Source organism: Malurus melanocephalus, unplaced genomic scaffold (genome assembly GCF_030028575.1).
Source record: "Malurus melanocephalus ecotype Western Australia unplaced genomic scaffold, MMel_1.1 scaffold_337, whole genome shotgun sequence".
In the NCBI taxonomy this organism is placed as follows: domain Eukaryota; kingdom Metazoa; phylum Chordata; class Aves; order Passeriformes; family Maluridae; genus Malurus; species Malurus melanocephalus.
The window spans coordinates 61,437-74,505 of NW_026623569.1; the positions used below are offsets into that span (position 1 = coordinate 61,437).

The window sequence follows — 13,069 nt, forward strand, 5'->3', positions numbered from 1 at the left end:
CAGGTATGCCCTCCTATGTGTACAGTAAATCCCACTGCTGCCAATAAACTTAAGTGAGATTCTGATCGATATTACTGAAGGCAGAATTTGGTTGCTTTGTCCCCTTCTTGACCCATGCTTTTACAGAGCAAGTGACCTCTTAACTATGAAACCCAAATTTAAGTAACGATGGCAATTGCTGCTGTGCTTGTGGGTGTGTTGCCTTCAAGCTATGGCATCTAACAAAAGTTTGCAGGATTTCATTGTACTGCAGTCAGACTGGTTGTCATTTGATTGGTTTTGCACTATTAGACTTGACAGAAAATTGTTCCATTTTCTCAGCTTGGATTGAGGTTATGGCCAGAAAAGTCATTGCAGAAATATTTAGATTTATCTAGATTTTAGATTTATCTAGATTTTACATTTAGAAAACTTTGATAAGTTTTTATGCTTTTTCACTTTTGATATTTACAGATATTCAGGTTTTGTATTTGTTATTTTTAAACTGCACACAATTCATTAGTCCTCTTATGATAAGGCACCTTCCCTAGAGGGCTTTAAGGATTTTGGAGCRGGATATGAAGTGGAGGTCATGCATGAAAACAGTGATGAAAAGAGACTCTGTGAAAAATGGGTATGATACTTAAAGGGACTATGAGAATGGATGAAGAATAAAAAAAATAGCTAATGGATACTGTGTGTGAGAGAGACAATGGAGCTGAGCATTCTGAATCAAGTTGTTCTCTTGATTTCAGCAGAGATAAAACCCTATTGAGTACTGTGTTCCAGTAGATCTAGCTAGAGATAAACCCTTGATGAACATGTTAGTGCAAGTTTTGGACAAACATTTTCGGCTGGGGTCCTGTTCCACCCCCCCCCCCAATTGCTTTGGTTAAATCTATAATAGTTCCTCAGGGCCTGTGGTTCATAGATTTTCAGGTCCATGTCCCAAGTCATTTTGTGCCATGAAGCTGACGTGCCTTATAAAATAATTTTTCTAGCTAATGGACATAGAGAATTTTCGGTGTCCACTTTGTAGAAGTCTGGTGGAGAAAGAGAGTGAAAATTGCCACTTTAAACTAGATGAGAAGAAATCCTCTTTATAATTGTTAGTCTTAATTCTTTCTTACTTGAATCATAGATCAAGGAAGGTATAATCTGGAAGTTTTTCTTCATTCTAATTAAAAGAATTAGAATTTATTGCATCTAGAAGTTACATATTTTAATATAATTTCTCAATAAATTTAATGCAAATTAGTAAGTAGGAAGAGTACTTACAATTGTAGGGATTCTTAATTTTTTTACATCAGGTATTAGGATTGGTTGCTAAAATGTGTAAAGATCATTCTCTAGTGAACATTTTACTATAGTTCTCATGATTAATTTTCACACTGAGTTTGTGCAGTATCAGTTCCAGAGGACAGCTTTCCCAGAAGATCATTTAACCGCTTTACAAAGTGTTGTTTTTCATTTTTTCCTCAGGCTTTTATTTATAACATGTGCTTCAAAGTATGATACCAGGCATCATAATAAAATTCAAATTTATGCAGAAAACATTTTTACCAGCTTTCTCAGTTCCTTTGGTAATAATACCCAGTTGGTGTAGATTTCGCCTGTTGGCTTCATTTTTCTTTCTCATCTGTTTTGTGAAAAAAAATGTTTTATTATCTTGATAAAGGAAGAAAATGCAGCATTGTGCCTAGCAGTTGTATTTTCTATATCATTAATTCCAATATGCGCAATAAGAAGTGTCGGGTAAAACAGCTTCAGATCTACAACAGTGATGCTTTTGAGCTCTAATTTCTGCCTTTCATGGAGGGAAATCATTCTCTTCAGCTATGGACCATGTGGGTTTCAAAGGGTTTTTTATTTTGTTTTATTTTTCTCCTGGAAGAGACTTTGAGTCAGGTCAAATCAGAGTCAGAGTCTTCCTGTGTCCATTCATGCATCTTGGCTGAGGAGTGCCATTTTCTGCCTCTCTTGTACCCCTGAAGTTATAAAGTCATTTTATCCCTGAAATGTTACGTCAGGTTTTTCTTCTAATTGTCAAAATTTAAGTTTAAATATGATTTGAGCATATAAAATAAGAACACATTTGGAACTTTACTGAGCATAAAGGCAATTTTTTGCAGGACTACAGCTGCAGTAACCCATAATCTGAATATTTTCTAGATTATATTGGATTTTACTTACTGTCACATTTAGTCTGTGGGTTCATTCACTGCTAAGTGAGTGATGGAATGAAACATTAAGCTTATCCAGAGTGGGTGTAGCAACTATTACAATTGTAGCTAAAAATGAACAAAGTTATAAAGGGGTACCTCTGATTTCCATTCAAATTTTTATTGTTTTGGAAGACATTTTTAGATGTTCCTTTCAGTCAGGAAAGGCAGGAGTGTGCAGCTCCTGTAACTYCTGCTTTGGGATCATCGGCAAGAGATATTGCATCAGAATGCATCAGAATATATCTGAAGATTTGGTTTCTGCCAGAAAGCCTGGGAAACAATTATTTATAAATTATTCTGTTTCTTAGCCAAAGAAACTCAATTTTTTGCTTTGTGGAATGAAAACAGCCATACAATAAATCTGAAGCTGGTATCAGCAGCTTAACTCTTTTTTGAAAGAGTTTGTGGAACCTGCACCATTCCTTGGGTGCCATGTATGGCAGATTGGCCGTGTAAATATAAATCATTCATTTCTGATTAAATGAGTAACTTCGGTCAATTACTTTAACAAACCTTATTAAGATGCAGAGATCTATGTTTGGCTAATTAACACTGCTTTGCCATTCAGCCAGCACTGAGATCTCACGTGAGCATCTTTTCTTTCTCTAGCCATCAGTTAAAAAAACAGCAGTCAAATAAAAGCTGATCCCTCCWTGCTTTATCTTTCAACATGCACATAGTCTGAGTTAAAAGTTGGGCACTGCACTGCTAAATTCAGCAGTGGTCTTGAGAATTTTAAGTCCATTTTTACCCATTTCCATTGGCATGGCTGCCTTTTAGCGTGACCTCCAGCACAGCCAATACACCTCGTTGACCTTGGCCAGCAGCTCGTTCCAGCTTGCAGTACAGGCATCGTATTGCACACCCTGAGTTAAATAAATKGCAGTTAGGAACTGGCCTGCTTCCTACAGGGCTCGAACAATGGACACGTGTCTCGTAGATGCAGCCAAAGTCCCTGTGTAAGCCTTGTCCAAAATACCTGAGCCTCGAGCAAATAATGGTGTAGGTCCTTTGTGCCCAAAAGTCTTGGATCCCACCTCCTTTTCATGCTTTTAATTCTTACTCAGTCTTGCAGAGGTCTTTATTTCATGCATACACTTTACAGCAAATTCCACTGTTTCTTAAGTCTGACTTACATAATGTGTTTTGTTACAATAAAACCCATMATTATCTTCCCATTTAATGGGGAAAATGAATACAGTAGTGATATTAATAGTCTTGAAAAAGAATTTTTTTCTTCTGTATTTAAAAGCAATGCAATGATCTCAACAAGAATGTTTAAGAGCTACCCTGGGTGTCTGATCAAGAGTTTTTCCAAATGTCCCAGGCTGAGACTGCCATACTGTTGGGTGTCTGCTGACAGCATCAGACCAGCTTTTGGTTGCTGCTGTGTTGACTCCAAGGTGACTCCACCTGATAGAGATTTTCAGGCTTCTTTTATGCTTCTTATGAAACAACATCTCTTTTTTCAAAAGCATAGTTATTCTCAGAGGGACCACCATGCTCCTCGACTCCACAAAGGGCATACATTCACTTGCAAGTGCCCACGCGTTTCTTGGCAAGCAGCAAGCCAAGATTCACCCAGCCAGCTGTGCCATGGGATTTTTCAGCCCTTGTGCAGAAGGACAGCGCAGAAATTGTGCCCTGAATTTTCGCTCTCCTCTCTTTGCAGGCATACCGGGCAGTGACTACATCAATGCCAACTACATCGATGGGTACAGGAAGCAGAACGCTTACATAGCAACGCAGGGGGCATTGCCAGAAACCTTCGGGGACTTCTGGAGAATGATGTGGGAACAACGAGGGGCAACTGTCGTCATGATGACAAAACTAGAGGAGAGGTCCAGGGTAAGGAAAGAATATGCAAGTTAATTATATTGTACCTCAGTTACCACTAATATAAGGGGTGGTTTTTTTCCTTCCTATATTTTCGCCTGCCTTCTTTATATGTGTAAAAAATTATTTTTCTTTTTTGTTGTTGTTACCACAAGTTAAAAGTGACTACACGAAGAAAATCACTTACATAGGAAATATTGCTTCCACTATGAAAATACCAAGTCATGCCACTTATTGAGTATTTTTTTGTATCCTGGAAGGATTTTAATTTTTTGATCCCAGTGATTTTGAGGTTTTTTTCTCTTTTAATCATGTTGAAAATCTTAGGAGGTGACCAAAAGAGTTACATCCCCTGTAGTAAAAAGAATATGATTGTATCATCCTGTTAAAGGATGTTAAAGGAAGTTATACTGTGTCAACAGCACTCACTTCTCAGTTTTAAATGGTATATATTCAGCATTATTTAACATCAGTGAGGATGTGAATTTGCTAAAGAAACATTTTTTTGAGCACATGCTGAAAGCTAGAAAAGCTACAAAGGATACACAGTAACAGAACATAAAATTATCTGTTGTATTTCAAATTCAATTTTGCAGACCAAAGTAAAATTAGGAAAGTAAAGGACTAAAACATAAGGAGATTGTTGTGATAATAGCACAAGGGTACTATTCAAATAATAGAAACATAGATTCTGTTATTAGAAGAGTTATAAAATATGTGCTATATATATGGGGTAATAAAAAAGAATAATTTGTTTTTGTTAAAACACAAGGAAAGTGATAGAAAAAGTGTTGCATGAAGATGTACTAGCAGGTTCATATTTAGTGGCATTTGTCAGTTGTAAGAGTGGATGTTATYACAGAGGGAGTAAAAAGAAAAAAAAAATTAAAGAAGACAAAAAGATGAGAAAGATGGGGAGAAAAAGAAATGGGAAAAATCATCCTCAGTAGCCAAGCAGGAAGATAAACGAGTATTTAGCCCTCCGTGGTGGTTCGTCCATCCAGCTTGTTCCACAAAAACTGTGTTTTGTGTCAAGAKGTACTTGCAGTCCTCATGGGTTGTTCGGGCTGATGTTTCCATTGCTGGGAACACACAGTGGCTGGAGGGAGCGCTGCACAGCTGGTTCATTGCTGAGCTTTCTGCAAACACATTTATGGGACCTAGGGTCTAAGCCAGAAGCGTCAACCTAATGTAGAAATCAAAAAGAAGGAGAAAGAAGGGGTGACTCTAACATCAGTGGTAATCACTTGGCTTGGGAACCTGCCATAACAACAGCAGCAGGGTTTTCAGATCCAGGAGATGAATAACAAACAGGAGTGGCACAGGAAAAACGCTGCCACAAGCATTCTGAGGTACACTGTCCTAGAAGCTTGTGTGAAGGGATAGGGAGCTGCAAATGGGAASCAGGCTGCTGGACTGCAGGTGGAAGATGGAGAAAGCTAAGGTATCAAAGKCCCTGTGCAATGAGTTAAAAAATGCCATAAATACAGAGGATCAAGAGCACTTCAATAATACAGAAAGAGATTAGGGAGGAGGATAGAAGATTTATCATCCAGAAAGGTTTTAAATCAGTAAAAGTATTTTACCAAGGTAACTAGATAATAGTTGATATTTCAGTAGTTCATGGATGAGCTCCATTTCAAAATGAAAATGTTTCAGCATGTGTAAGCTTGGAACAGGGTGGAGTGCACCATAAAGCCTAATGCTGTACTGTGTTGGCATTGATGTCTTTTTCACATGCTTGGATACCTATAATTGCAATGATTACATAACTTGAACCTCTTGGCAGCAGTCATTCCTTTCTGGAGGCTTACCAAAACACATATATATTTATTCTTTTACCCTTTCCATCATTTCTAAAAGCAGAGCAGGTTTTTTGCAGTTCAAGCAATGTATAACATTCTAAATATRGAATCGCTTCCCACATGTCAACTTGAACCCACATTAACACCACTGCCTGTACATACCTGATGGCAATTAATACATAGTAGAGGGTAATTTTAGCAGATTTTTTAACTTTATCTTGGGTCTACAGGACTTGTCTAGTCTGGGAACTGCCTGTTTGGAATTGAGAAAATGAAATTTTGCCCATTTCTTCACTAATTAATTCTTTAAAGTTGCTGTTAAATGATACTAGTGCAAAGAAAAGATCTGATCCTAATATGCAGCTTATTGCAAAAGGTGTAGTTAAGAGCTTGAGAGTTTATCTTAATACTGCAGGCCACAGACAGCCACTATCTGGAAAGATGTTTTGATGTAACTAAATGAAATCCTTCTCATTCTCTCCAATAATTGCCTAGCAGAGTTTTAAGCTAACTCTACCCTTTTCTGGCTGCAYCCTAAAAAAACACTGATCAGAATAGTAATCACCTCCAGAAGTGATTAGCATTCAGAAGCAATACATTCCCTAAGTGGAATGAGAAACTAGACATTCTAGTCAATGGATTGCTCATGCATTCAGTGCTTATGTTTGTGTATTTTTTGTGCATAATTTATCACCTTTTGTGTTCATAGGTTGAATCTGATGCATTCAATGCAGAGTATTACATATCTATCCAGTACATAATCCAGTACATAATCCAGCTCCCAGTCCAAGTCTGCAGCTCTGTGAATATGGCATACCAGTTACTTCTTCTAATGCAGTAGCTGCACGTAATGTAATTAATGGTATTGATGGTGAGGCAGCAGTGGGAATCCCTGTGTAGGAAAAGAAACCAAAACAGTGATGACATTTCATTGCTATTTTTTCTCATGCTATCATTTTTATATGGCATATTCTTACAGCAGAAAAACAAGTTAAGATTTCAAACATGAAATATAAGCACTGTTACATATCATTAGGGATGAAGAGCTTTGCTAATTTTGTTTCTCTTTTTCCTTTGATTCCATTTTGATTGCTTTTGTGTCTTGGCAGCCTGATCATTATTCCTGCTGCAAGGCAAGAATGTTTCTCCCTGGGATTTTCCGCTTTCCATCTCCATGTCGTCATTTCTGTTTAGCCAGCTTTTTTTCATTATCTAGTCCTGCAGCCTGGTATCAGCCTTTCTAACCTGGACTGCATAGATAAAGATGAGGATTTTAATTGCATCTGCAGAAAAAAAGTTAGTTCATTAGCATGTGTTAGATGTCTGAGTGACTTCARATTTGAGAATGTTCATATTTTACAGCTGAGTAGATCAAATGAAGATGTTACAGTGAATTCATTATTCATTTGTTTGCCTATAAGAAAGCTGCAGGAAAAAAGGAAGATCTTTCACTTATAACCTTTCACACTTAGTTGGTTTCATATTAAATGTCATCACCTGAATTTCCCTTGACCTAAGCCAGACTACAGAGAGAAAGTCAGTCTCATCACTCAGCTACCATGAATATAATTTGTATCAAAAAGAACATACACACTGACAGTGTATGGAATAGTGTTTGTTCCATATTTGCCACAAATATGAGTTTAATCTTAGTGAAATAAAAGAACGATATTGAAGGTTGTAAATTAGAAATTAAGAAAGAGCAATTAAGGAAATAAGTAAAACTTATTTTATGATATGTAAAGCTTACTTTACTATATGTAAAGCTTTAATATGTGATCCCTCTATTTCCCCCTTCTCTGCTCTCTCCTGCCCCCAGCMGTGAAGATGACTTTTTTTTATTGGTTCCTCTTAACTGATTGAATGTTCTGCATACTCATGCACCTGTAGTGAATTTTATGAATGATCATATGAAAAATCTCTCTTTAGAGCAAAAGGCAATTGCCTCCAACAGGAAACATCTAGTCTTGCCTCCTTTTTCAGGGTAGGATACTATTGTAGRTTGTCTACTTGAAAGAGAATTCAATTCTTTATTTGATTTTTAGTTCTGTATTTTGAATGCATTTGATATGTCTTGGAACAGAGAAAATCCTTTCTTCCCTCCTTAACCTCATTACAGTATTTTCTATATTGGGACTCCAATGCCTAGGTTCAAAATCTTCTGACAAAAAAAACCCAATCAGGTTAAAGCTAAATGATATCATAATGACACTATCAAACATTCAAATATGAGCAGCTAAATGACAGTATAATGACACTATCAAGTATTCAAATACAAGCTAGATTCTGAACTTCTTTACTGATGAGGAAGGCTTTAGTTTTCATAGTGATACTATCAGCTTCATTCAGATTTCCTAATGACTAAAGAAATGCATGAAGAAGCTACATTTGTGGCATTCCGTTAGCCTGGTGCAAACACTCATTTAACTGTCATAAAGTGGATATCATCAGCAATATTATAAGCCAAAAATATATTAAAAATGTAAGCATAGAATAATCATCTGAGTTTGTCAAGGTTTAACATTTTGAATCCTGAGTCTTCACTGGTAAGGGGGAGATCAAAACAACAAAGTAGAAAAATCATGTACCTTTGTTCCTCCTTATTGATACATGTGGGACTATTTGCCCAGGTCCTGTAGTTGCTCCATAAGAACATCAAAAAATAGTTGAAAATCCCTGAATTTAGCTTCTCTCAGCTGGTCACTGACAACTGAGAGAGTCAGTAGAGTGGCATCATCACATGAAAAGGTAAATAGGCTTTTCCTGGTGTTGCTGGAATACTAAATAGGAACTTCTTTTGTTCCAAGTGTCAAGCTCTCATCTGAGCACTCCCATCTGAGTATTTAAACTAATTTTTAACAGATTTAGAGACTATTCCATGTGTGAGAAAAGTGGAAAATGGGTCATTGTAGAAATATCAAGTAGGTGAACCTACGTGTTTTGAAGTTGGAGTAAAAAATTTTTTTAGTGGGTTTGTTTGGGTTTTTTTGAAGGAGTGTATAAGAAATAAAAACAAGAAAGCTTTATTCAAATTCAACTAGTATAAAACCCACAACAAATTGAAAACATAGTGGAAAATTTAATTGTCAATTGGGACTTTTTAGTGAAAATAGCTTTGAAACAGCCTTTGGCGACTGAAGATTTTTGGAGTTTTTGATATAGGTAAGGAAAAAAAAAAGGCAGGTCTGGGARGAACCCTACATTTTTCTACTCAAAATGTGCATGTTGCTTAGACTTTTCATAAATGTTCATTTGTTGGTGGCAGGGTAGGCACTGATATCTGATATATCTGACTTCATGGCTAAGACAAAGCAAGAGTACATGCACCACAGTAAGTAATAAGCACAGAAAACTGAGAATGCAGTTTTCTTCTCTGTATGAAATGGATGCAGTGGACTTTTATATGATTGTGATGAAGTTAGTTTTCCATTTGGCTTGCAGAGCCTCTGCAGCAGATTTCAGATCTTTTCTCCAAAGTATGTTTTGGTGGATAATACAGGAGATATTACCTGTCAAAAAACTGCATCAAAATAAGTGACAGTAAAGACATTTCCACTGAAGGAGTAGAGAAGTCATCRATAGGTGCACTTAAAAATTAATTAAAGAGTATTATCAATATGCTCTTGTCATGATTTGACACTGGTCAAATGCCAGGCACCCACAGCAGCCACTTACTCGCTCACCCCTGCCCAGCTGAGCAGGGGAGAGAAAGAAAACTTAGCAAAGGGCTCATGAGCTGAGATAAGGACCGGGAGGAAACACTCCAAGGAAAGAGCAGGCTCAAAGTTACAGACTGATTTTATTACTGGCAGACACAGAGGAGGATAATAAGAAATTAAATAAGCCCTTAAAACACCATCCCTACCCCCAACCCCTCCCTTCCTTCCCACTGACAGCGCAGGGAACAGGGCGTGGGGAATTTGGTCAGTTCATCACCGAGATCTTCTTCTGCTGCTCAGGGAGAGGATCCTGCTGCACCATGGGGTCCCTCTTATGGGAGACAGTTCTCCATGAACTTCTCCAGGTTGGGTTCCAATCTCATGAGCAGCAGTTCTCCCAAAACTGCTGCAGTGTGAGTTCCTGCCACGGGCAGACAGTGCTCCCCAAACTGCTGTGCYGTGGGTCACTCGTCCACGGGGGCAGTGCTCCAAGGACAGGCTGCTCCAGCTGGGATGCAGGGCCTCCCTCTCTCTCCATGGGTCTTCCACTGGAGCACATCTGCCTGGAGCATCTCCTCCCCCTCCTTGTGCACTGCCCTTGGTGTCTCCGAGTTGTTTCTCTCACTTTTCTCACTTCCTCATCTTCTCTGATTAGAAAAAACAGCGTGTTCCCATTTAGTTTTGAATTTCTTCTTAAATATGTCATCACAGAGGTGTAACCAACGTCTCCAATTGGCCCAGGGTTGGCCAGCAGCATGTCCATCTTCAGAGCCATCAGGGACTGGCTCTGCTGGGCGTGGTGGAAGCTTCCAGCAGCTTCTCACAGAAGCCACCTCTGTAGCCACCCCAGCTCCCAAAAACCAGGCCAAGCAAAACCAACATAGCTCTCAACTGCACCTGTATTCTACTGTATTTAATGTATTTAAACATAGGAAAGTAAAAAAAAGAAAATTAGCTATGTTTTGTAGTAACTCAAAAAATTATTCATGTCTTTAGCTGGTAAGGGGCATGTTAACATATCAGTCAGCAGATATTAGTAGATAAGACACATTGCAGATGGCATTTTTTCATACTGAATTGTATTGTTTTACTAAAGAGGGATTAAATGTGCAGTTTTATAATTGTTCATTTCCTAGTTTTAATGACAAACCAATAACTTCTGTATCAAAAATGTGCTATCAGAATTTCATAATTCTTTAGAGCTTTCAGCATGCTATGAGCCAGGTGAAGAATGAATGAGAGAACTGGGGGGGGAAAAAAAAAAAACAAAACCACAAAACCAAGTATACCATGTGTTCACCAGATTTACAAAAATAAAAATAAAAATGTGTAGGTTTGTACTGGTTTGGGATTTTTTTTTTTTCACCATTACAGAATGCCGTGGTCACAGTCCAAGAATTCCTACACCATTATTCAAGGTGGAGTCACCAGTTGCAGTGTCAACCACATAACWTTTTATTAAGGAAGGATTCTCATGGGCACTAGGTCAGAACCATGGTCAGCTGTCATTGAAATGCAACCAGTCATAGGTGCTTAATTCATGTGAGAATCCAACCCAGTAAAGCTTAGAGTTTCTTTTTTAAACATATTTCAGGTGGAAGTATTGTGCCAAGGCACATCAGCTAAATCTCAGACTCTTACTGTCATCCAGTAAAATGACTGTGGAAATGTCTTCCTACAAGTCGGGTTGATTTTGTGTGAAGGAATTACTTTTACACACTACATAGGCTGAAAGTCTGGTTATTTCAGCTTATATACATTTGAAGTTGAGAACATATAGAATTAGTGCCTCACGTGAAAAGATTTTGGTAAATTGCAGAGAATCTCAAAGAGAGCAGTCATGATCAGATGTTGGAGTAATTATGGATGGGAAAACTTTTGATTTGTTTTATATATGAGAGTGAAGCAAATCACAGTAGTGTACCAGTATATGAAAGCCTGTTAAACAATTTCATACTAATCAACCATTTTCCCTACTGTGGGGCTTTAGGAGGAAGAAATTAACTTTGCAGCAAAGATGATTTACGTTGAACTATTAAAGAAGTTCCAAAATGTAATGTCATGAATGAAGCAAGCTTTGTAGGATATTGTGTGCAGTCTCTTTCATTGTAAAGTTTAAAGACCTGTTTGCACCAAACTCTTACCTGAAATGTTTTCAAGCTGGCAGTACCTGGTACTGCCAAAGTATTTTTCAAGGCAACCCTCTGATTTTTTGTGCAATCRTTCTGTGTGGTTTCTTTAGCTGTTAGAGTGAACTGATGTTTTTTCTAGAAAGATACCATTTCCCTGAGGCAGGTGTATAGCAAGTGGTTTAATCAAAACCATATCCTAACGCTGTAATTCGACTTCATTTTCTTAGTTCCTTCACTCTGTGCTTAAGGTAACACACATTACTACCTCCTATAATTCTTCTCTTAATACAGACAGAGAAATCATGCCACATGTTGAAAATTCCCACTGACATTTTGAGTTAGAAGAGAAAAAATTCTGCCTATTTTTTTCTTTAAATCCAGTGACTATAAATCTTAGAATCATACTTTCATCTAAAGTTAAACTAGCTATATAAAGCTCACCATGACTTCAAGTTCCATTCAGAAATCAAAATCCAGACTGAGACCTCCAGTGCCCAAAATGTTTTCCAATGTACCAATGTTTCCAATTTCCTTTTCTTTTATTAGTGCTGTTTCAAATKAACCAAAACTAGAAGAATAATAGAAATTTTTTTAATCTGGCATCTTTCTTTTGGTCATTTTGTTTCACTGATTTTTACATAATACTCATACGAGCTTAAAGAGATGGTTCTCTTATGGAAAACAGTAGATCTTCATTAAAGCACTTGAATAGCAGGCTGAATTGTTCAATATGTTCTCCATGCTATAATATCTTATTCAGTGAAAGGATTATTCAGGCTGCAAGCAGTGATGAGCCTTGAGTACAAGAAGATGAAACAAAAAAGTAGTCAGCACATTCACTTTTCCTGTCAGTCCATTCATTYAAACCTTTTCAAGACCTTTTTGAAAAATCTTGCTGAACTTAACTGTTTGACAGACTCATCCTTCAAAATGAATTCACTAAAGCCCTGTCTTCCCTGCTGTTAGAAAGAGCTCAAAAAAAGGGCATCTCACATTGGTATCAGCAATATAGTTTTGAACTGTTCATTGCTTGTATAGATGAAGATGAAAATTGAGACACAGAGCACTTTTAAACATACCCAAGATTCCTTTTAATATTCTGTTGTTCTAATGACCATACCACTCTCTTTCATAAGGATCAGAATGGAAACAGTTTGGGAATAATCTCTTTAATTAATCGGCTGACTTTCAGTATTAACTGTTAGCCTACTAATCAAATCTCAGAAACTTCAGATAGTAGGGGTGTAATGAGGGTAGATTTGAAGACTTAGTAGAGGACTAAAGTTTATTATTAATTGATTAGCCTATGGTTCATTTATGGTGCCTCCAAATTCTGGTTTGGAACAGTTTTTTGGAGGCTACTGTGATTAAGGCCAAAATCTAAAACTTATTTATGAGCATGAGTTTATATTTTGATGTGTCATTTATATTTA

The 13,069-nt window shown here is 37.4% G+C and overlaps 1 protein-coding gene across 1 annotated transcript in view; it reads left to right on the forward strand.

Annotated features, from left to right (window-relative positions):
• The window catches only part of LOC130580469 (receptor-type tyrosine-protein phosphatase delta), a 115,367-nt gene that overhangs the window by 61,058 nt on the left and 41,240 nt on the right, over nucleotides 1–13,069 (forward strand). Inside the window, exon 12 of the mRNA XM_057377989.1 lies at nucleotides 3,877–4,052. Within this exon, the coding sequence (XP_057233972.1) occupies nucleotides 3,877–4,052 (176 nt within the window). The remainder of the gene's footprint in view (nucleotides 1–3,876; nucleotides 4,053–13,069) is intronic.